Source organism: Peromyscus leucopus, chromosome X (genome assembly GCF_004664715.2).
Source record: "Peromyscus leucopus breed LL Stock chromosome X, UCI_PerLeu_2.1, whole genome shotgun sequence".
NCBI classification, from domain to species: Eukaryota; Metazoa; Chordata; class Mammalia; order Rodentia; family Cricetidae; genus Peromyscus; species Peromyscus leucopus.
In genome coordinates, this window is record NC_051083.1 from 12,448,097 (window position 1) to 12,472,249 (window position 24,153).

Sequence of the window (24,153 nt, forward strand, 5' to 3'; positions counted from 1 at the left end):
AGTTTCAGAGAACTACCAACTCTCTAGTTAATTTTGGTGAAGATGTTTTGGGTTGTAGTCTTGGTTTAGCATTAGTTTAACCCTGAAAGAAGACATTGGTCCTGAGTCACCTTTTCCCTTTTACATCTGCAGAGATGTCATTTTGAAATGTATAGAAGGACTTTCAGGGTTAAGAGGAAAGTGAGAACTTCATCAGCGTACGGCCAGTTATTTATGGCAGGAACTGGACCTTGTTTGAAGATTAGCTGAGTTAAGGGTAGGAATAAAATTTTATTTGACATGTTTTTTTTTTCCCTCCAAAAGAAATACCAGTTACATTTTTTTCTTTTTCTTCTTCTTTTTTTTTTTTTTTAAACCAGACAAGGTCTTTCCATGTTGCTCAGGCTGGCCTTGAACCTCCTAGGTCCAAGTGATCCACCTCTGAGTACTGGGAAGACAGGCGTGTCCCACCACCCCTACTTTCAAGTGTTCTTGATACAAAATTTATACTTTTAAACATTTTAAGAAAACTTATCATGAAAAGTGAGAAAAGGGAAAATGTTCATGTAGATTTCATTGGGTTTTGTGGAATTTTTCATTTGCTTTGATGGGAATGGGGTATTTGGATTTGCTTTGAATGGATTTAATATTGAGGTTAGTAAGACCAAATTAAGAGACACCTGCCTGCACCATACTTTGAGTCTCCAGATCACCAGGTCTGATCTGGTTTCATAGCTTGTCCCCACTTCCACTGGCTAGTGATTTGATAGAATTCTTTGTCTAATAATGTAACTGATGGATGAAAGGGCATATTTAGGTCAATATAAAATGAGAGCTAGCATTTACTGAGAGCTTACTGTATGCCAGGCACCATTCATTCTAAGTGTTTCCATGTGTTCAAATGCCCATACCACACTGTGAGGTAAGTATTAATAACCTCCTCTTACAGATGATAAACAGAGCCACAAAGAAGTAAAGTCATTAATTAGGATTAAAATTAGGATCAGCCAAGATCAAACCACAAAAAAATTGGTAGTTTGAACCCATAGCTAGTGCACCTTAAACTGCCTGTGCTGTGAACCATGCGGTCTTGGGAGGGCTTCTATGTTTATAGCCTTCATTCAGGGTCTTTTGATTACACACAATTTCACCATGTTTTCCAAGCTCAAGACACTCACTGAAAGCATCTAAAACAATGACTTTCTCACTTCACATTGACAGTCTAATGCATTCTGACAGCTGAAACAACTGTGGTGTACGTTGTTTTCTGGAGGGTTCAGCTTGTGGCTGTGCAGCCCTTCCTCCAAATCCAGGAGCCACATTAATGCCCTTTGTCTCTGCCAGGTGCTCCAGTTATGGAGATTCTGGCCCTAGTGTCAGCGTAGCACATGCCTGGGGCACACAACACAACAGACCCGCGCTTCAGGCACAGACTGTTCTACTGATGTCCGGGATTCGCTGCGGTTATTCTGTAGCTTTAGGAACGAGTTAATTTTCTAGAAGGGCATGATACAAGGAACATGTCATTCAAGAAAGGTGCCTTGAGCACTACTCCATCTTTACAATTAAGGAGTCAAAATGGGAGTCCGCACATCCGGTTGGTTAGAGGGTTAGCAGGATATTTGGGGAAATGAGAATTAAAGCCCAAGGGCTTTAATCAGAGAAGCTGCATCTGAATGTTTCAAGTCTACAAACCTTAGGCGGTTCCTTTAAGCTGTGGAGCTGCTGCTTCCCGGACGTGGAAGAATGGCCCGCCTCTAGCCTCTGTCACGAGTGACGACGCTAAGCGTGGGGGTGGCTTCTGGGTGGGGCTGCGCCTGCGCTGCGTGGAAGCTTCTCCAACGCTTGCGCTGTGGAAGCTTCCCAGGATCCCGCGCGTGCGTGCTGCCGCCCTGCGCCGCGACCCCGCCCCCCCCCCACCTGCGCGTGCCTTTCACAGCCCGGGCGTGAGACATGGTGTTGTCAGAGCTGGCGGCGCGCCTCAATTGCACTGAGTACAAAAACTGGGTGAAGGCAGGACATTGCCTGCTGCTGCTGCGCAGCTGCCTGCAGGGGTTCGTCGGCCGCGAGGTGCTCTCCTTCCATCGCGGACTGCTCGCTGCAGTTCCCGGCCTTGGTCCCCACGCCACCTGCCGCGGCGGCTCCCGGTGCAGCCCGCGCGCTCGCCAGGTAAGCTGCTCACCCGGTGCTGGGACACATATCCCCAGCCTGTCCCCAGTTCCCCATGCTTGGTGTCTTTTTCCTTCGAGGGGCGGGGCTGCTTATGGCTCTCAGGGTGTACTTATTTCGCCGCCCCGCGCGCATCCGGGTCCCGCCTCACCTCCGCCTCCTGTAGTTTCAGCCTCAGTGTCAAGTGTGCACAGAGTGGAAACGCGAGATCTTGAGGCATCACGTCAACAGAAATGGAGACGTGCACTGGGGAAATTGTCGGCCTGGCCTCTGGCCCGTGGACGCTTGGGAGGTAGCCAAGGTAAGCAGAAGCAGGTCACCTGGTGCCCTGGGGCGGAGGGTGGGTGTGAGCGCAAGTAGGGACTTCAGAAACCACAGGTGCTAAGAGATTGGTTGGCCTAGTGTTCTAGTGGTTAAGGGCTGTTAAAGTGGACCCATCCCAGCTCAGTACTTCGAAGCTTTTATCTCCTTGCTTCCTGCAGGCATTTGAGCTTTGCTTCTTGGAAGCTATAGGAAAGATTTCAAAAAGATGCCGGGACAAGACGAATAGTGAAACCAAGTGCTCACGCCTATAATTCCCCCACTGGAGAGGCCGAGGCAGGGTTGCTGTGAGTTTGGGGATATCTTGGGCTATATAGTTTAAGACCTTGTCTCAAAAGAAGGGGGAAAAGATACCGACTGGGGGACGTGGAAGAACAGGTAAGATGTGCCTTAAGGTAGGCTCACTAAAAGGCTCGTTTTTGGCCGTGGAGTGCCTAGCTAAGGTATAAAATTTTAGAAGGTAGAAATATGGTGAGTTATGAGGTAGAGGTTGTTAGGCCTCTTTAGATTTTGGCACTGACTTACTACCTAGACTGATTGGGAATTTGTTTTTATTTCTTGATGTTTCCTGGAAGCTCAGTAGTGGAGAGACGGGTCAGAAGTAGCTGCCTAACACAAATTGACTGAGTTAGTGTATGGGCAAGCACACAATTGGCAGGTGGAAGAGAGCATTGCCTGGACTGCAGTTAACATGTTGGGTCTACCTCTGTTCTCTCCCTGTCTTTATCTGGCTTGTTAAGACAAAAGCTCATGTAATCCAGGCTGGCCTTGAACTCCTAACCGTCCTGCTTCCGTCTCCAAGTGCCAGGATTACAGATATGTACCACTATACCAGCAGTCCTTTTTAAAAAAAGATTAGAAAGTTTCTACTGGGGGCTGGAGAGATGGCTCAACAGTTATGAGCAGTGACTGCTCATCCAGAGGACCTGGTTCAATTCCCAGCACCCACATGGCAGCTCACATCTGTCTACAACTCCAGTTCCAGGGGATCTGACACCCTCACACAGACAGACATGTAGGCAAAAGATGAATGCACAGAAACAAAACTTTAAAAATAAGTTTCTGTTGGGCTGGAATTGGTGCTGCCTACCTCATATCCCAGCACTTGGGAAGTAGAGGCAGACAGATCTCTTGAGTTTAAGGCCAGCATGGTCTACATGGCTAGTCTACACAGAGAGACCCTGTCTGAAAAGACCAAGAAAAGTTTTTATCATGTTCGTGTGTGAGTGCATGCCACCTGTGTTCTGGTGCTGGCTGGAGCCAGAAGAGGGAGTGGGATCCTCTGGAGCTGCAGTAAGGGGTGGTTGTGAGTCTCCCACCATGGGTGACTGGAACCAAACTCCAGGCCTCTAGCAGGACAGGAAGTCCACTTCACCGCTGCATCCCATCCACCACCACCCCCCTTTTTTATTGCTGCACTAGTGTTTCCAATTTCTACCTTTACCTAGAGCATCCTGGGAAAAACACCTGAAAGAAGTAAAACTCCCCTTTGTAGTGACTGCCTTAGACCTGTTGGGTCTCTCCTATGGCTCTCAGAGCTTTGGAGTCCTTCTGAAGCCTGTGCCACCTGCTCTTTGCCAGACTTGCCTTCCTGTGCTTGCTGAGCGCCTGAAGACCACTTAGCTCACCTTTGTCTATACATCCCCTCTCTAAGGCCGTGGTCTCGCTTCCTGACTTAGCACCCTTGCTCTACTCCACCTCAGCACCCCATCCCTGTCCACACAGCAGGTTCCTACGGTGTCGAACTTGGGCCTGCTTTTGCCATTCTACTCAGACACTCCCTGCTCTTGGTCTTCCGCTGCTGCTTGCTTAGTAGATCGTCTTCTCCTTCTGTTGGCCTTTGCCACGGTGGCCTCGTGCTCGCTGCCCGGCGTTGTGAGAACTCCTTCACAGTTACCTGCATCGTTTTCTTCCTCTGAATGGGCCTGGCCCAACTCGGGCCCAGACGACAGCATCCTAGGCTCCTACTTGAGAGAAGAATCTCTGATGGGAACTCGCCGGTTTCCTTTGCTCTTGACCCTGAGCCCAGTGCTTCAGGCAGGCCTCTCTGGGCTTCTGTTCCTGGAGCTATCTAGTCGTGCCTTCCCTCACCAAGCTCTTCCTCCCACTCCCCTTCTTCATTCCAGCTGCTAGCCTTGCTTCTGCTTCATGACTTGATGGGTGCCCCAAGTATAGATGTGTCTTGCCCTTGAACCTACAGCTCTACATCTGTGTGTGTCTCTTTCTGCTGTCAAGTGACTCTCCACTTGTCCTGTCCCCGCCTTGTGTGTTGGATCTCATCCCCTCCCATCTGCACAAGGTTGGAGTACTTGTGAGTGGTTTCTTGGTGTCCTTCAAATAAACTCCACACTTAATGCAGAGCCAGTGAGGAGGCCCAGCATGGCCTGGCCTTGGTTCATCTCTCCACAGTAAAGAGACAGCAGAAGGCAGAGAGGCTGCCATAGGTGTTTCTCTGCTGTGTGTTTGCTGAGTATAACATGTTAGTGTGGAGGGCTCTAAGGAGGCAATGGAGCCTCCCTGTTGACTTCTGGTTTTGAAAGAAAGGAAATAATTACCAAAATAAAACTAAAATGGCAAAGACAAGTTGTATTCCATCCATGCTGGATGGAATCTACTCTACAGTAGAGAAGAAAAGCTAGGCCAATTTGGAGGCGCTGAGGGTTCCTCTCACAGCATTTTCCTTCCAGCAACAGCTGTATTGAGCTGTTTTCTTCAGTCTCCTTATATCAGTCACCTCGTTAGTTAGTTTGTTTGTTAACCCCTGTAGCATGCCTACTAGTCAGAAAGATGTGATGATCCTGAGGTTAGTCTGTGTACACAGAGTTCTTGTAAGTTATGGGAGGCTCAGGGGTGGGGTGGTTCTGCCATTGGAGCTTGACAACCTTGACCCTGACACTTCCTGTGTTTACTGCTAGCCTTTGAGTACCAATATGAACGTCCTCCAGGAAGCTTCCTAGCTGCTTCCTGACTGGATTGTTTGCATTCAGTGGAACATATCTCTTATGTAGAGTTCCGATTAAGAATAACTTTTTTTTCTTTTGTGACAGGGTCCTCTATGTGTCCTTGGTTGGCCCAGAAGTCTGTGTAGATCAGCTAGCCTCAAACTCACAGATCTGCTTGCCTCCGCTTCCTGAGTGCTGAGATTAAAGGCGTCCACCACCACTCCCAAATGAGAGTACTTTTTCACGTGTGTCTGCGCTAGCAGATGCTCTAGTCCCGTAGCGGGAGTGTACCTTAAGACTCCTAGTTTGGGAAAGTTGCTGCATAGAGGTGTTAAGTTTGCAGATATTTCAGGAAGGAAATCTAGTCAAGTGTTGCTGTCACGGCATTTGTGTGACTCCTTTGAGAAGACTCAGCTAAAGGAAGGATGGTGCTATGAAGCCTTCCAGTGTGTCTGGTGTCTGTCACAAGCTCCCTGTCTACCCCCCCCCCCCCCCCCCCGTGGGACCCACTCACCTCACACCATTGGCGTCATAATTGCTGCTGCTGCTGCTGTCTTATACCACGTGCTTAGCACAGTGCTCTCTCTCCCTGTGTTCACTTACGTTCCTCCCCACACCATCCTTTGTGGATGAGGATTCTTCCCCTTTTGACTGATAAGAGACTGAGGATTAGATAACTTGCCTAAGGCTATAAGGCAGTGGCCTCGCTGGCATTTGAACCTGGTTCTGTTACACTCCAGGTTCTGATGGTGATGGATAGAAGTTTCTCAAGTCACTAAGGAACTGCCTGGTCTTCTCTAAAGACATGACTCGGGTACTGCAGCTTCAGCAAGGAAAAGGGTGGGAAAGTCTTCCTCTTTCTAATCTGTACCTCTAGCACAGGGCGGAAGCTGGTGCTACGGACCTTACATCTCAGCACTCAGGAGGCAGGGAGGTGGAGCTCTCTGAATTCAAGACCAGCCTGGTCTGCATAGCTAGTTCCAGGCCAGCCAGGGATACATAGTGAGACTTGTCTCAAAATAACAAAAAAGACAGGAGGCTGGGCATGGTGATGCACGCCTCTAATCCCAGCACTCAGGAGGCAGAGGCAGGCGGGTCTGAGAGACTTTGAAGCCACTCTGGTTTACATAGTGCACTTCAGGACAGCCAGGACTATATAGAGAGACCCTGTCTCAAAAAAGCGAAACAAAAGGCCAAGCCAGTAGTTACCTGAGCTATATGTAATAGTACAGAGGCATAGTGCAGCCCTTCAGTTAGTGCCCTTGCTAAGGCTTAGCGTGATAGGACTTTCCCCGCTTGTATTGTGAACTCAGGAGGTTCTAGCTTGAAACTTGAGGGAATAAGAGAACATCAGTCATCAGTTGGGAAATGGAGAGACTTCGCCTCTCTAGCCCTCAGAGTTGGAGGCCACTCGGGTGACCTAGTGCCTCCCCTTACTCTAGGCCTTCATGCCTCGAGGACTGGCAGAGAAACGAGGACCTGAGGAATGTGATGCGGTTGCTCTGTTGAGTCTCATCAACTCCTGTGATCACTTCATGGTTGACCGGAAGAAAGTCACCGAGGTAAGAGCTGGCCACCCACCCCCCTCTGCTCACTACTGGGAAGGCTGGAAGGAACTCCTGATAAGCCAGCATGTAGCATAGCATAGCAGCACTGAGAACGGCAGTCAAAGACAGACTTCAGTCCCAAGTTGGCGTCACTGCACAACTCATGGGCCTCATGGCATGGGTAGCTGCTGTGATGTCCAAGAACCGCAATGTGAATGTGGTCAAGCACCAACCCTATAGTTCTCTAGATTAGTTTCCTGACATTTTGTTCCTGTGCTTGTCTTAGCTAGGGTTTCTAGTGCTGTGAAGAGACACTATGACCATGGCAACCCTTATAAAGGAAAATATTTCATTGAGGCTGGTTTACAGTTCAGAGGTTCATTCCATTATCATCATGACAGGAAGCATGGTGGCATGTAGGCAGACATGGTGCTGGAGAAGGAGCTGAGTTCTACATCTGGATCCCCAAGCAGCAGGAAGAGACTGCCACACTGGGCCTGGCTTGAGCTTCTGAAACCTCAAAGCCCACCCCCAGTGACACACTTCCACCAACAAGGCCATACCTACTCCAACAGGGCCACACCTCCTAATAGTGCCACTCCATGTGAGCCTATGGGGCCATTTTCATTCAAACCACCACAATGCTGTTGGCCATTTAAGTACATGGAGCTCAGATTTATCCTCTGCCATTACCAAAAGCAAAGTTGTTTTTTGTATGAAACACTAGGTCTGAGGTATTGGGGAGATGGGTCAGTCAGTAAAGGATGTGCTGTGTAAGTATGAGGACCTGAGTTCAGATTCTGAACACTTATGTAAAAGCTGGGTGTGGCGGTGCACATCTGTCATCTCAGTACTGGGGGCAGGGCCAGAGACAGTAGAACCCGGGGACTGAGAGGTGATCTCGAAAAGTCAGGTGAAGGTGCATAAAGGAAGATACCCAAAGTTGACATCTGGCCTCCACACAGACACATGAACACATGCATAGAACACACATACACAAAATAAAACACAAAAAGACACAGGGCACCAGGCAGTGGAGGCGGCGCACACCTTTAATCCCAGCACTCAGGAGGCAGAGGCAGGCGGATCTCTTGAGTTCCAGGCCAGCCTGGTCTACAGAGTGAGTTCCAGGACAGCCAGGGCTGTTATACAAAGAAACCCTGTCTCAAAAAACTTACAAAAAAAAAAAAAAAGAGAGAGAGACCAATGCAGGGCTAGTTGTGAAACTTAATGGTAAAGTACTTGTAAGGCATGCACAAGGCTCTAAATTCCATCCCCATCTACACACACACACACACACACACACACACCCGAAAACAACACTGTCCTTCTATAAAATAGCCATGAGATCAAATTAGGTAGAACTGAAGAAAATATGAACACTAATGCATAATACATGTCAGGATAGATCACTCTCCCTGTCACAGAACTCTGGAAGATTTTGATTTTTTTACTATATTGCCAAAGAATAACCCTTGCTTGTTTATAATTTTGAGGTCCTTGAAAAGAGTGTGTAGAAGCCTTGGATTATTTATAATTTTGGTCAAGAATGACACTATTTCAGCAGCCTGGCAGCAGCTGAAGATACAAATCCCTTTATGCCCTCCCAGAGATGAAGATTTAACGTAGTGTTGACCCCATCTTCCAGCCAAGAACACAGACTAGTTGATTGTATTTAAATATCTGGTAGGGTAGCACCGTTATTTTTCATAAGCAAAAGTTGGTTTTGTTTTCATCATGATTTCCAATTCAGAAATCTCCCTTTACACAGCTTCCTGGCACTGGATGGGATCTGAAAGATTTCATGCATGTGTGTGTTGTCTGCTGCAGCCTACAGTTATATCTGGAGCCAGTGTGCCTGCTCTTTGACAGATTGTGTGAAGACACTTGGGGGAAAGAAGATGCAGAAATGTTGAAAAAGGAAACAAAAAGTTGGTTAGGGTTGTCTCTGTTGCTGGGATAGTTGCCATGACCAAAGCAACTTGGGGAGGAAAGGTTCTACTTGATTTGAGCTCCCAGTTCCACAGCACAGCCCATCACTGAGGAAAGGCCGAGCAGGAGCTCAAATGGGCAGAGGCCATGGAGGGGCTGCTTTTTATAACAGAGGGGGCGCCACCTACATCAACCATCAATCAAAACCATGTACACAGGCCAGTCAGTTGGAGGTAGTTTTTTCAACTGAAGTTCCCTTTCCCAAAATGACTCTAGCTTATGTCAGATTGACATCTTGCCAACAAAGACATTTTAGGAGAATGATTTCCACAACTAAGGATGGAGGTTTCTCTGTATTGTTTTCTTTTTGAGACAAGGAATCAATGTGTGTGCCTTGAACTCATGATTCTCTTGCCTCCCAAGTGCTGTCATTACAACTGCATGCCACCATGACTGTCAACCTTTTTTATAAAAAGAGATTTATTTGTTTTTATTTTACGTGTATGGGTGTTATGTCTGCATGTATGTCTGTGTGTGCAGCATGTGTATGCAGTACCAGTGGAGGCTAGTAAGGATGTCAGATCCCTTTGGACTGGAGGTACAGATGTTGTTACCTGCCATGTAAGTGTTAGGAATCAAAGCTGTGTTCTCAGCTCTAACCACTGAGCAACCTCTCCAGCCTCTTCTTTGTATCTCTCTGCCTCGGTTGTTATTTGTGTGTGAGTGGGTTGAATTTAACCCTTGACAGTATTCTAGAGCCAAAATCTGGCTTGTACTCCTGCTTTATTTGTCCTATCTGAGTTTATAAAATTGTTATATTTATTTATCTATAACTTTTTGACATTTCTTATGTGTCTGAGTGTTTTGCCTGTGTGTATGTACCATGTGCTTGTGGAGGTCAGAAGAGGGCATCAGATCTCTTGGAGCTGGAGGTACAGAAAGTTGTAAGGTACCATGTGAGTACTAGGAACTGAACCTAGGTTTTTAGCAAGAGCAACAAGTGCCTTTTGGGGGGTGAGGGGGTTTCAAAACAGGGTTTCTCTGTGTAGTCCTCGCTGTCCTGGAACTCACTCTGTAGACCAGGCTGGCCTTGAATTCACAGAGATCCCCCTGCCTCTGCCTCCGAGTGTTGGGATTAAAGGCGTGCGCCACCACTGCCTGGCCAACAAGTACTCTTAACCACCATATATTTTTGGGGTGTGTGTGTGTGTGTGTGTGTGTGTGTGTGTGTGTGTGTGTGTGTATGTGTATAGGTGTGGTCGTGTGACTGTTAGAGGACAACTTTGAAAAGTCAGTTCTCTCCTTCCACCATATGGGTCCCAGGGATTGAAGGTTGCCAGGCTTGGTAACAAGCGCTTCTACCCACTGAACCATCTTGCCAGTTCCTGCCTGGTCATTTTAAAACAACTTTGGAATTCGTTGTCATTAGACCTGAATTTCTATCTTGGAAATAGAGAAGATCTCGTGACACTGATTTAGTTCATAAAGCTCCGATAGCAACAAGCCACAAGTTGAGTGTAAGCTGCTGCTTTAGATGGGACATCCATTCTCTAGTTGATGCCAATCCTTCTTCCTTCCGCTTCCCTAAGGGCTCCCCTGACCCTCGAGCATTTCAGTATGTGACCCAGCAGGGACTTCACCGCTTGAGAGATGTTTGTTCTCTGGGCAGGCACAAAAGAAAGGTCTGACTTAGGGGCGAGAGGGCTTCCTTGTCCTGTATGCCATGTCAAGTACATGCTAGATTATGTGGTGGTCTCAGGAAAGGTCCAGCCCTTCTTGTCCTGGATACCACACTGGTCAGTTTAATAGTTCAGTGAAGTCTTTCTGCAATTTCTTTTTAGAGCTAAAAATGTCTGTTTACCCTATTAAATTAGAAGACTTATTAAAAGTGTTATGTCCAGTTTATTATTGTTGCATTTCTTTGCACTTTTATTGTTGCATTTGTTCGCTTGTTGAGAAGCGGGCCTGTGCCACTGCGCACAGGTGGCGGTCAGGACAACTTGTAGGAGTTGGTTTTCTTCTGCTGTCAGTCTGTCACCTGCGGCGAGCTCCTCGGCCAGCGAGGAAGAACGACCACCATGCGAGGATCCTTCTCAGAACACACTTTATTGGAGCGCCTCTTGATCAAGGGAGAGCGGGAGGTGAGGGGCCCCGAGGACTAAACTGCAGCTGCTTATATAGGGAATCAGGCAAACGTGCCGTGCTGTGATTGGGTCCCGCCAGAATGCTAGCACGGGGAGCCACGGGATAGGCTGAGGACATAAGGCCAATTACCATACTCGTGCATCATAGCCAAATATGGAGTTGTTTACAGCTAGGCTACCAGGAAGCCAGCGCCATCTTTGAATAGCGGCTCCCTACATCTCCCCCCTCTTTATTAATTAAGCCGCAGGAGAGAGTATAGGTCTGATTTCTGCAGCACAAGTATTTCATCCGATCAGGCCCCCACCTCATGATGTGTTGACCGATCGAGGATGAGTTAACTGTGCATAATTGCCTGCATACCTTCCCGAGTGCAATGGACCAACCAGTCCCTGGGGTGCAAAGGCTATGCATGTAGCAATTGTCCACATACCTTCCCGTGTGCAATGGACTAACCAGTCCCAGGGGTGCAAAGGCTATGCGTGTGAAAATGGTCCACATACCTTCCCAAGTGCAATGGACTAACCAGTCCTAAGGGTGCAAAGGCTATGTGACTCCATATGCAGTCAGACTTGCTCTCCTTGAAGGAAGGAAAATGTCCTACACTTCAAGTGCAGTGCACGAGCCTGGCATCCTGTGCTCAATACAAGTAATATGTGAAAGCTGTCCACATACCTTCCCGAGTGCAATGGACTAACCAGTCCTGGGGGTGCAAAGGCTGTGTGGATATTAGGTAAAGCCAGATCTGGGGGGAGGAGCCACACTCCAAAGCGGCTAATGCTTGAGTGATAATGACCTTGTCCTTTTTTAGTACGTGCTCGAAAACGGCAGACCAACCACAGACAAAACACGCATCCTCCAAGGCAGCATGCCAAAAATATATCCACCCACACCCATTCTTTAAACAGGGAAAAGGTAGAAGCAATCCAGGAGGACAGTCCCTCTGCCATGCCGATATCCACTCGTGTGGAGTTGATGGTTACCACCGCCACTCTCAGTTTCTCCAAGGTCTCTTCAAATTCTCCGGACCAATTTCCTATAAGATAACTGGACAATCGTTTAGACAAATTCGCTGCTCGGGAACCATTTTGGAATTGCACACTAGTGACACACAAACCAGGCATTCTCCACTCACAGCCCAATTGGACCAGCTGCCAAAGGATGTCAACTTGTTCTTGTACCAAGTCAATGCACTGGTTAAGCACCATAATGCCGCCTTCCAACTGTGCATTTAGAGAAGTAGAGGTATGAAGGATGGTTTGGAGCCATTAACTCCTTCCACCTGAAGAGGCTAAAATGGCCAAGCTTGCATCTCTGGAGACAGGGACCAGCTGCAGCAGTTTGAACCTCCACTGCAAAGGTGATGCCTAGCACCTGGCCCCCAGCCAGCACAAGGATTCCCCATAACCTCTCTGAGAATGATTAGAATTCTCCCTTGTGCAGCTCGTGTGGCTACAAGGACTGCTGCCGCTAGGCCAGCATTACTTAGCGGTCCCCCAATTTCCCGACAGGCTTTTAGCCAAGCTTCTAATACCTGGGCTCTATCTGTAACTATAGATTTGAAATCCAAATACTGTCCTGTAGTTAAACATGCTCTGGCTATTTCAAACCAATCTGTTGGAGTCATAGACTGAGTAGTGAGCCTAGTCAATAATGTTAAGGTATAACTGGCCGTTACTCCATAGGCTCGAGCAGCCTCAACCAGGTCTTTTAATTGTTTATATGGCACAGGTTCATATCTGTTGTTTGTTTGCGGATCTTCAAAGACTGGAAACGCGGACGCTAGCTGCGTCCAGGTGTCTCTCCTGATAAAACGACAACTTTCACCTGTTTGCAGGCACGAAGGTGTTGCTGAGGGTGGATGTGGTCCCGAAGGCGCCGTTGGTTCCACATTCACCCCAGCAGAAACATTATAAGGAGGAGGTCGCTGCCGCCCATATCTCTCTTTTTTATATTCAGCGGCAGCTTCCTCTAAATTTTCCTCCTCATCTGGATCCAATTCATTGTCAGCCTCTTTAGGCCTACTTAAGTTCTCCCCTTTAAAGTCTAATTCTGATAGACTATCCTGGTGCTTAATTAATGCCCTGCGTCCCTTTCTAATGATTTCCACATTGCGTTCCTCCTTGAGACATGCATATATAAAACAGCAAAGAAGAACAACAATTGTCATAGGAATGAACGCAAAAGCAAGCACAAGTGGATTTATCCCAACCATCAGCATACCTGGAGAACTTACCGATGTCATCGCCGTTCCTGGCGACTTACCGACGTCACTACCGTTCCTAGAGAACTCACCGACGTCCTCGCCGTTCCTGGCGAACCTACCGACGTCACCATTCCTAGAGAACTCACCGACGTCCTCGCCGTTCCTGGCGAACTTACCGCTCCGTGTGCTGAGTTCTGAATCCTCTTCGACCCCTCACCTGGTGTCCAAAGTTTCCGTCCCGTTCCGGGTTTCGGCACCAGTTGGTGTCCGAAGTTTCTTTCCCGGGTTTCGGCACCAGTTGGTGTCCGAAGTTTCCTTCCCGGGTTTCGGCACCAGTTGCGGCGAGCTCCTCGGCCAGCGAGGAAGAACGACCACCATGCGAGGATCCTTCTCAGAACACACTTTATTGGAGCGCCTCTTGATCAAGGGAGAGCGGGAGGTGAGGGGCCCCGAGGACTAAACTGCAGCTGCTTATATAGGGAATCAGGCAAACGTGCCGTGCTGTGATTGGGTCCCGCCAGAATGCCAGCACGGGGAGCCACGGGATAGGCTGAGGACATAAGGCCAATTACCATACTCGTGCATCATAGCCAAATATGGAGTTGTTTACAGCTAGGCTACCAGGAAGCCAGCGCCATCTTTGAATAGCGGCTCCCTACAGTCACCGAGGCAACTTAGATAAGAAAGCTTTTCGTGGTTAGAGTCCAGAGTGATGGAGGAGTAAAGGCAGCAGGCAGGAACAGCTGAGCGTGCACAGGAAGTGCAAGCAGGAGGTAGAGAACCCACAAAGCCTGACTCCAGGGAGGCACCTCCTCCAACAGTGTCACACCCTCCTAATACTTCCCAACTGGGGACCGACTATTCAAACACATGAGTCCACCACACCTTCTACTGGCTGGGTCCGGGGATTGAATTCAGGTTTGGGGGCTTGGCACCAAGCACCTTTACCTGCTGAGCCATACCGGCTCAACTTCGTTTTTGTTTTTCTGTAGCTAATTCGGTGTCGGAACGAGATAATGCACTCTTCAGAGATGAAAGTATCTTCTACGTGGCTTCGAGATTTTCAGATAAAGATCCAGAATTTTCTGAATGAATTCAAGAATATTCCAGAGATTGTAGCAGTATATTCCAGAATAGAACAGGTAAAGATCTTTATATATTTTTTTAAGACAAGATCTTACTGTTAGCCCTTGATATATAGACTAGGTTGTTCACCAATGTTCATGTGGCAGTCCTCCTGCTCTACTTAATGAGGGCTGGGATTATATGCATATACCATGCCCTTCTGGAACTTCATTTAACAGTTCTGGCATACAAAACTAAGAGGTCAGAACTATCCATAGTCACTCATTTAGAATTTGATGTTAAGCCAGGTGTGGTGGTACATGTAAATCCCAGCACTTGGGAGACTGAGGCAGAAGTATGGTAGTTCAAAGCTGGCCTTTATTACATAGTAAGTTCCTGCTTCCTCCTTGGAAGCCTGAGCTTCCAAACAGAAGAAAGATGGATTTGATGTTTATTGAAACTAAAACGTATTTATTTATTATTGGTGCGATGCTGATGATAACGCACACACATCCTCGTGAATGCCAGGCACGCACTCCAGACTCCTACTCTTTATTTCCTATTATTATTTGGACAGCTAGTGTGAACAAAGGGAAGAATGCTGGCATAAAATGTGGAATTAACAGAGCGGAGTTTTTCTTTAATAACAGTGTATGGTTAAAATAGGTCTAGGTAATGGTATTTTAGTATAAATTCTTTGAGTTCCCGGTAGAATTTCTTTTCCGTTAAAATAGTTCATTTATTTTGTGTGTATGTGTGAGTGCATGTGTGCCCACGTGAATGTGCACAAGTATCCCCCACCCACAGAGATGTGTGCATGCCACAGTGCGTGTGGAGATTATCGGGCAACTCTTGGGAGGCCGTTCTCCCCTTTCCCCGTATGAGGTCCCGGGATGGAACTCAGGCTCTTAGGCAGGTTCCTTAGCTAGCAGTTGGTCCCTCGGTTCCATCCCCAACACTGCAAACAGTGATACACTGAAGAATGAACTTTTAATGTGAGGGTGAACCCAGGAGAAGTTGGGGAGGAGCGGGGAGGGGATATGATCAAAATACATTGTGTCCATGGATGAAGTTCTCAAAGAATTCATCAAAAATCGTTTGTATGCTCACCCCACAGCTGCTGACATCTGACTGGGCTGTTCACATTCCTGAGGAGGATGAACGAGATGGGTGTGAATTGGAAACAGGAAGTTACTTGAGTGTGAGCCAAATCCATGAAATTGAAACGGAACTGCTGAAGGAAAAACTGCAAGAGATGTATCTTCAGGCAGCTGCAGAAGAGGCGTTGCCAGAAGAGGTAAAGGGAGGGGTGAGGTGTAAGGAGGAGAGAAAGGTGGCGGCAGCAGTAGCAGCTGGTTCCGACACTGTTTCTGTTGCTGTGATAAACACCATGACCGAAAACAACATGGGGAAGAACGGGTTATTTCAACTTACGACTCAGGTCACAGTCCATCACTGAGGAAAGGCAGGGCAGGAACCCAGAAGCAGAGACTGAAGCAGAGGCCGTGGAGGACTGCTGCTTCCTGGCTTATTCAGCCTGCTTTCTTAGACAACTCAGGCCCACCTGCCCAGGGGCACTACCAACCCCATTGAGTTAGGCCTGGGCCCGCCCACATCAATCCGTAATCAAGAAAATGCCCCACAGGCTTGCCCATGGACCAATTTGGTGGGAACATTTTCTCAATCGTGGTTCTGGCTCCCAAAAATAACTCTAGCTTGTGTCAAGTAACATAAAATTCCAGCCAGGACAGACAAGGGAGCCAGGTTTCTGATTTTTTTTTTCAGGTTTCTGATTTTTAAGTCAAGTGATTTCTAGAAGTACATATTCTTCCAGTATTTACTGATCATATGTTTGTTTTTCTGTTTGTTTGATTTGGTTTGGTTTAGTTTTTTGAGACAGGGTTTCTCTGTGTAGCCCTGGCTGTCCTGGAACTCACTCTGTAGACCAGGCTGGTCTTAAGCTCACAGAGATCCGCCTGCTTCTGCTTCCCGAGTGCTGGGATTAAAGGCGTGCGCCACCACCACCCAGTCTGATCATATATATTTTAACGGGTATTTTCACTTCCCACATATTTGAGGACCTAATATGTGCCCCAAAGTGGCATAGTGGCATAACAGTTAAAACAGAATTTGGAGCAAGATGCTTGATGGGTTATCAGCTCTCAGGAGAAACCCTCCCTGCGCAAAAGGAAAAGATGCTATTGAGCTATAACTCAGAGATTTAGTAAGCGATCAGTACTTGGCCTGGGAGGGAAGATGCTCTTAGCAAAAGTGTGGAAGGCTAGTTAGTGTGGGCTGGGCAGTGGCCCAGAAAGCACAAGTGGGGTGATCAGGGAGGAGTGGGGCACACCAAGCTGTTTGGACTTCAGTCCCAGAAAGCAGTAGGGAAACACCGGATTTTTGCTTTATAGAGGAGCAGGTAATACGTGTTGGAAATGTGTAGCCCTCCATGTGCAGCGTGCACATTTCTAGCCCTCCTTACCTTGTTTGAGTCAGGAAAGGGGCACTAGGTCTCTACGTAGGAAAGATGATTTCTATCTTTTGTGCCTTTTTCTTCAACAGACCATGGAATAGTTCATATTTCAGATGGCGAGGGAGTCACAGGTGGAATGTGAAAGGGAGTTTAAACTCAAGTGGCTGGAGGCGCGACACTATTAGCATCCTTTACCTGGAATAATAGGCAAACACACAGTTAACTAGTTAACTGGCTAATTTAGTAAATTAAGCCTTTTTTAATGAATGTGTGCCAGACACAATGCTAAACTCCTTTTAATAAATTGACTCTTGAACCCACCTCCCCAAAAGCTCCTAGTTCATATTAATATTGTCATTAACTTGTATATATGAAAGTGAGTTGGGAGCCAATCCACGCAAAGTCACACAGCTAGGTAAAGTAACAAAGCCTATATGCCTACAATTTTCTAGAACTTTTGGGTTTCCATATTTACTTCCCCTTCCCCTTTACATGAAAATGCACAAGCTTCCCATTTCTCCCCACCACCACCCCATTTTTTTTGTTTCTTGTTTTTTGTCTTTTTTTTTTTTCAGAGAACCCAGGGATACCTTCAACCCAGGGATACCTTCAAACTCTTTTGTATAGCCAAGGATAACCTTGAACTCCTGATCTTTCTGCCTCCACCTCCCAAGTACTAGCCTTTCAGGCATATATGTCACACCTAGATCACCATTCTTAAGAATTTTAATCAGTTAAATTTTACAGTACTGAGGATGGAACCCAGACTTTCTTGTTGTTTGTTTGGAGACAGGATTTCACTAGTAGCACATACCAGGACAAAGCCTTCCTTTTAATCTGCCTTGCCTTCAAGCTGGAGTAGGCACTCTTGCTAGAGCTATGACTACCTTAAACACACTTATGTGTTTATTGCTTTCAAAAGGGAAAGATTGAAGCTCTACTTCTGATTGGAATGAGAAAACAAGCCAATTTGGAACAGAAAACTGGAGCAGGCTATGGAGGAGGACCAGAGGGTTCTGCATAAAACCTTTAGGCAAAAAGGAGCTAAGTGGAAGGGAGCAAACCCATTTGGGGACTGCAGACTCATACTTGCTAGGAAACCAAGAGAGAAGAGGCCCTAGGGAGGACCACGAGTCCTGGGAGGAACTTAGTGTGGTATGCGGGGCTGGTTGACATGGTGTCTGCATTAGCTACACATGGCAGACAGCCCTATGGTCTGGCCAGGGCACCAAGCAGAGTCTAGGAGAACACATGCCATGACCAAAAATGCCACCTATGCTCTTCACATTTTTTGTGTTTCCAAGGGATAGCCAAAGCCTGGCATTTTGTAGGGGCTCTAGACAGGTTTTCAGTCTTCCAACTAACACCTCCATCCTACAGGGTGGTCTCCTTGTCTGCTTGCTTGCTTGCTTTTTTTTTTTTTTTTTTTTTTTTGGTTTTTCGAGACAGGGTTTCTCTGTGTAGCTTTGCGCCTTTCCTGGAACTTGCTCTGTAGACCAGGCTGGCCTCGAACTCACAGAGATCCGCCTGCCTCTGCCTCCCGAGTGCTGGAATGAAAGGCGGGCGGTGGTGGTGGCGGCGCACCACCACCCGCCTCCTTGTCTGCTTTCTAACCAGTCAGCAGGCTTTCTAACCTGTCATCTTCAGCATCTGCCTGCCCCTCCCTGCTCCCCAGTCACTCTGCTCACAGCCTTGCTTGTCTTCCCTCCCACATCCCTGGCATCTAGCATCTGACTATTGGAGTCTTCGAATGAATGCAGGCTGAGAGGCCACACTGGTCCTGTTCTGTCCCAATCCCTTCTTTCTGCATTCCAAAGCTGAAGAACTGCCTTTGCACTGTTGTGGGCTGCTGGACTAGTATTCCTTGTTAGAGTTTAAATAATCTTGCGTTGGTGTGGAGTTGGTGGTCCCCTATGTAATAAACATGTTATAGCCCCAAATCAGGGGCTAGTCATTTAGCTCAGTGGTAGGCAAGTGCATGGCCCTAGGTTGCTAGGTTACCTTCATCACAGTGGCTGCACTTCAAACTGCTAGTGGTCCAACCACTAAGGCCGTAGGTTGGGGGGATTCTGTTTAGTAAAGGTTGCTTTAACTAAATCTCTGTCGTTCTAATAAAATTCAAGATTCAAAGGCTAGAGGGAAAACCTTCAGGCTAGAGAGTTAGAGTAGCAACTGGCTAACTTTCTCTTAGCTGGTGTCCCCAGAAGCCCCCCTCCACACTACCCTAACGAAAAACCTCATGCTGAGCTCCTCTGCTACTTCCTGCCAACTGGTTGCTAGCCTGCCTCTCTGAACCCAGGTTAATTGTATTTAATTAATGCCAATGCAACACACTTTTACATTGTTAAACAAATGTAGCGTAAACAAATGTGTGATACATCTTAGCCTAGGTAAACAAATATTCCACAACACTGGGTTCCGTTCCCCAGCACTATTGAAATAATAGTAATAGTACCTGGCATTTTTGCCATAAGCATGGGGAATCTGGGATAAGGTTCCTTGTACTGGCTAAAAGGTTGAGAAGGATATTGGGGGATTTAATCAGTATAACCTCTATACATGGCACTTCTGGCTAACTACAAAAAAACTAAGAATTGAAAACTAAGAATTAAAGCTGCCTTCTATTTCTTTCTATAAACAGCAACATCACTCGTGTAAGTCACACCTGTGACAGTAAATCCCACGTGGTTGTCTGAACAAAAGGTTCAGAATGTGTTGAAAAATGGACCTTGTGTAATTGAAATACTATACAGTTATAAAAATCAGGCTTAGGGCACTGGCTACTCTTGCGGAGGACCCAGGTTTGGTGCCCAGCACCCACATGATGGCTGATAGCTATCTATAACTCCAGTTTCAGGGAGATCTGATGTCCTTTTCTGGTCTCTGCAGGCATCATACATATAGTACACATACATGCATGCAGACAAAACACTCGTACATATAAATTAACAAAACAATACTGAGACTTAGGGAAGGAGGAGCTTATATTTAAGGCAAGTCTGAAGTATATAACAGGAGCCGGACTCAAAATAGGTACTACTGAGTGGTGGCTCACACCTTTAACCCCAGCACTCAGGAGGCAGAGGCAGGAGGATCTCTGAGTTTAAGACCAGCCTGGTCTACAAAGCAAGTTCTAGGACAGCCAGGGCTACTCAGAGAAAGAAACCCTGTCTCAAAAAACCTATGTCTGTCTGTCTGTATGTATGTATAGAAGTCTTTGCTACTAGTAGAGTCTGTGCCTGTGGGGGTTTTTTTGTTTGTTTGTTTGTTTGGTTTTTGTTTTTTTTTTTTTTTTTTTGGTTTTTCGAGACAGGGTTTCTCTTGTGTAGTTTTGCGCCTTTCCTGGGACTTACTTGGTAGCCCAGGCTGGCCTCGAACTCACAGAGATCCGCCTGGCTCTGCCTCCCGAGTGCTGGGATTAAAGGCGTGCGCCACCACCGCCCGGCTGTTTGTTTGGTTTTGTTTGTTGTTGTTTTTTTTCCAGAGCTGAGGACCGAACCCAGGGCCTTGCTGAGCAAGCGCTCTACCACTGAGCTAGATCCCCAACCCCCCATTTTGTGTTCCTGCTGAGGCTGTAACAGGCTTAACTAGACTCTGATCTTGATAGAGATTACCCAGCTCTCTTGTAGGAACTAAAGGCCAGGATGTCCCAGTGAACTTATCAGCTGCTGTTAGCTTGTCCAAACCTTCCCCTCCAGCTAACTGCTTATCTTACACTGTTTGCTTCCAGATTGCCCCAGACCTCCTCCTGCAGCTGCCCCGTGAGATAACAGGTTTTGTAGCCCCTGGCGACCTCAGCAAGCTCCTGTGGATAGTCCCAGTAGGACAGAAGAACAAAACCAGAAGTCATGCGCCTAGGAAAGGGACAGTTAGGGAGGAGTAGGAGGAGGAAGAGAGGAATGAAAGGGGCAGGACACATTAGTCAGAATGCATTGCATATGGGTGAAATTGACAAAGAACTAACATACTTGTTGAAAAACGTGCATAAAATAATGAAATGCTCTTTATAATCTCCCATAGAAGAGATCATGTGATTTCAAAAATGTGTACACATGTGCTTGCTTCAGCAGCACAGATACTAAAATTGGAATGATACAGAGAAGGCTAGCATGGGCCCTGTGCAAAGATGACATGCAAATGTGTGAAGCGTTCACACAAGCACATGACATGTCTCCAGAAGAAATAAGATGGTGCTGGGCGGTGGTGGCATGCATATATATATATATATATATATATATAAATACCTGTAATCCCAGCACTCGGGAGGCAGAGCCAGGCGGATCTCTGTGAGTTCGAGGCCAGCCTGGGCTACCAAGTGAGTTCCAGGAAAGGCGCAAAGCTACACAAGAGAAACCCTGTCTCCAAAAACAAGCCAAACTAAACAAACAGACAAAAGAAGAAGATGGCTTGTTATAGTCACTGTAAAGGAGAGAATGGGGTAACTAGGAGCAGATTTAAGAGTGTTGACTTTTTAACCCTGTTGACTTGGAATTTTGTATCTGTACATTTAATACTGTTTTATAGATGTATCTTCTAATTTATTTATTCATTGATTTGTGGTGATCTTACTGCCTCAGCCTTCCAAGTACAGATTTTAAACAGGCATGATCCACCATGCCTGGCTGAGTGTAGTTTTGTTTTTGTTTTGTGTTTTTGAGACATATATCTCTGGCTGGCCTTTAACCCACTGTGTAGAGCAGGCCGGACTTGAATTCACAGAAATTCACCTGCCTCTGCCTCCCCAGTGCTGGGACAAAGGTTTGAGCTACCACACACGGCATGAGTTTGCCTTGTTTTAAAGAATGTGTTTATTTTTGATTTACAAACTTAACCTATGTGTGGATGGGTGCCAGTAGCTGGTGTTTCTGTCTCCTGGTAGACATCTAGGCAGGAACAGGTTGTTGAAGGGCATGCGCTTGCTGCTGAGCTCCAGCTCCAGCCTTGGGAGCCCGTCTGGAAACTACTCAGCGTTCTATGTGAATTGAATTCCGTTGTACAAATTAACCTGAGCAGCACTCTGTATGCTTTCCTCTTGCAGATCTCGAATCGACTGGATGTGGTGAAAGCGTTTCTGAGAAACAACACAGATCTCAGAAATAGCCTCACAAAAGACGTGCAGAAACTAGACAGCCTCCATCTCCAGCATCAGAAACAGACTTCAAAGGATGCTGAGAGACAGCCAGCTGAAAGGAAGCCTTGAGGTGAGTTCAGGATGTTAAAGAGAGACGGACACAGCAGCCTCATCCCTTTGATGTCTGTGTTCTTATGTGAAGCCACGTTGAACCGACAGTCTCGCTTGCTTTCCCTGTGCCCTTACTGTTCCTAATGAAGGTTGGGTGTGGTGGTGCACACCTTTCATCTCAGCATTTGGGAAGCAGAGGCAGGTGGATCTCTGTGAGTTCAAGGCCAGTCTTGTCTACATATCGAGTTCCAGGCCAGCCAAGACTACATAGTGAGAGCCCCGTCTTGAAACAGACAGACATACAAACTTTCCCAAAGGAAGCACAGTGGACCAAGAGTTTACTCTCTCATTAATGGCTCACATACGTGTGAAGCCTCACCTCTCTGCAGCATGTCAGCCAGATATACCTGAAGTCAAGGTCTGCTCTTCGGTGAGCCAACACGTCATTTGTAACATGGTCAAAAACCATTCTGCCTTCAGATGATGCCAGGGTGGATGCCCAACTTTTACTGTGGCATTAATTGTGCTTGACTAGCATCCATAAGAAAGCTGGTTAACATAGGTCACTCTATTTTATTGGTTTCCTGCCAAATAATAAAAAATGGAAATAATTCTCTTTTATTTCACGTTGTCCTTTGACAAAATACTAGTCTTACATTGTTTTTTGCTCCCACCCAGGGACTTTGTGCTGTTTCTAAGGTGAGAGTCTTTTTCTGGTCCTGAACTGTAGCTGTTTCCATGGTGAGGACTAGGTGTGTGTGAGGGGGTGTTCTGGCCACTGGCAGAAGTGTGCTGTGCTCCTGCCTCTGCCGGGAAGTTTTCCTCTACTTCCCTCTGATGTGCCCAAGAGTGGGCTGAGATGGAAGTGTCCAACTAGAAACATTGTAGCTTATTTTAGCTTCTGAGAAAGGCAAGAGGAAAGTGGCCCGGTTTTTGCCCTTTCTCCCGAGTATAGATCTGTCACTAACCAGCTCGAGTGGCCAGAGGCAGTAGGATGAGTAGAAACCAGCTTGACGGAGCTATCCAGGGAGAGCCCAGGCTACTGTCTGAAAAGGGACGGCTGAAAAGATTAGCTGCCAGTTTGCTGTGGACAGGGCACAGGGGAGAAGTAAACTCCAGTGACATGAGATGGCTTATGCCTGTGATCTCAGCTGTGTGGAAGGTGGCAGTGGGGGGGATCCCAAGTTCTAGGCCAGCCAGGACAACTTAGTGAGCTCCTATCTGAAAATAAGACAAATCCTAAAGAAGTGGAGGTGCAGTACGGTTGCGGGACATTTACTTACTATGCCAGGCTCTGGAGTCGGGGAGCTGCTCTTCCCCCAAAGACAAGCGAACTCCCCGTGCTTCTAGCACCTCTTGAGTAGTTGTGTCCCCGTGTTCCATGACTGCTCTTAGCTCAGCTGGCTCTTATTCTGTAAAATTAGAGATTTCATCATTCTTACAGATAGGCAAACAAACCAATCTCTTTCAGCATATTCATAAATTCGTTCACAGCTCTACCGCTGCCCTCCACCTCGCTTCATCTATCCTGTTTGTTCCTGAACTGTGCTGCAGAAGCCTTGTACCATTGTATGCAGTGTTCTGTGGGAGTCGCATTAACTTCCACCTTTGCCTCCATCTGCTCATTTCCAAGGTCAATGGAATTAGACATCTTCGTGTCAACTCTGGACTTTGCTCTGTTCCCAAAACTGCCTAGAAGAAACGCGCCATGCCAAGGCTCAGCAAACATGAGTGGCTCCTTCACCTGGTCAGCTGCCTGCCTCAGATGGAATCTTCAGAGAATGGCTGCAGAGAGACCGTATTTGGCCTAGATTTTGACTTTAGAACCCATGTGAATGCAAGTGTGCCTGCAGCTTGGTGGTCTCATTTCCCGTTGCTGTTTGCTTTTCAGTCTTACCTTTTCTTTCTCCCTTCATTGTTCTCCCTTCTCAAGTTCCTTGAGAAGACTTCAAGAGTAAAACAAGACTTTGCATTTATTTTGCAACTTTGCCAAAACAAACAACAACAACAAAAAAAAAAACCCTAATGAAATACCTCCTCCTTTCTAGATCTGAGGTACACACCATGGACTCTTGATTCACTAACCCACAAAGACCTGGTTTCTAACTAGGAAGTTTAAGATCTGAACCTTTCAGTTTCCACTGTGTCTAGTTAGTTTGTCCTTATCAGTCAGCACGCACTTACCAGTGTCAACC

The 24,153-nt window shown here is 46.9% G+C and overlaps 1 protein-coding gene and 1 non-coding gene across 5 annotated transcripts; both read left to right on the forward strand.

Moving 5' to 3' along the window:
• Positions 1-114: 114 nt before the first annotated feature.
• Positions 115-24,016, forward strand: CXHXorf38 (chromosome X CXorf38 homolog). Of its 4 annotated transcripts, none has more exons than XM_028875930.2 (7): positions 115-2,148; positions 2,315-2,449; positions 6,854-6,973; positions 14,231-14,380; positions 15,421-15,600; positions 21,815-21,977; positions 23,592-24,016. In XM_028875930.2, exons 1-6 carry the CDS (start codon positions 1,933-1,935, stop codon positions 21,974-21,976), a joined length of 963 nt encoding a protein of 320 aa, XP_028731763.1. In that variant the 5' UTR covers positions 115-1,932; the 3' UTR covers position 21,977; positions 23,592-24,016. The 4 variants fall into 4 exon arrangements, with proteins under 4 accessions (XP_028731763.1, XP_028731762.1, XP_037054919.1 ...); XM_028875929.2 differs by lacking the exon at positions 23,592-24,016 and adding an exon at positions 23,453-23,585; XM_037199025.1 differs by lacking the exon at positions 115-2,148 and adding an exon at positions 2,631-2,756 and having other exon boundaries at positions 2,361-2,449.
• On the forward strand, positions 20,831-20,937 carry LOC114697649. The gene has a single exon (XR_003735226.1). It is a non-coding gene; the product is annotated as a U6 spliceosomal RNA (small nuclear RNA).
• Positions 24,017-24,153: the final 137 nt, after the last annotated feature.

What these genes read in the sequence shown, in the direction of transcription:
- CXHXorf38 (XM_028875930.2), top strand. Translation starts at nt 1,933, where the DNA reads ATGGTGTTGTCAGAGCTGGCGGCGCGCCTCAATTGCACTGAGTACAAA. An exon ending in GCAGCCCGCGCGCTCGCCAG is followed by an intron (nt 2,149 to 2,314) that starts GTAAGCTGCTCA and finishes CGCCTCCTGTAG; the next exon opens with TTTCAGCCTCAGTGTCAAGT. An exon ending in ACGCTTGGGAGGTAGCCAAG is followed by an intron (nt 2,450 to 6,853) that starts GTAAGCAGAAGC and finishes CCCTTACTCTAG; the next exon opens with GCCTTCATGCCTCGAGGACT.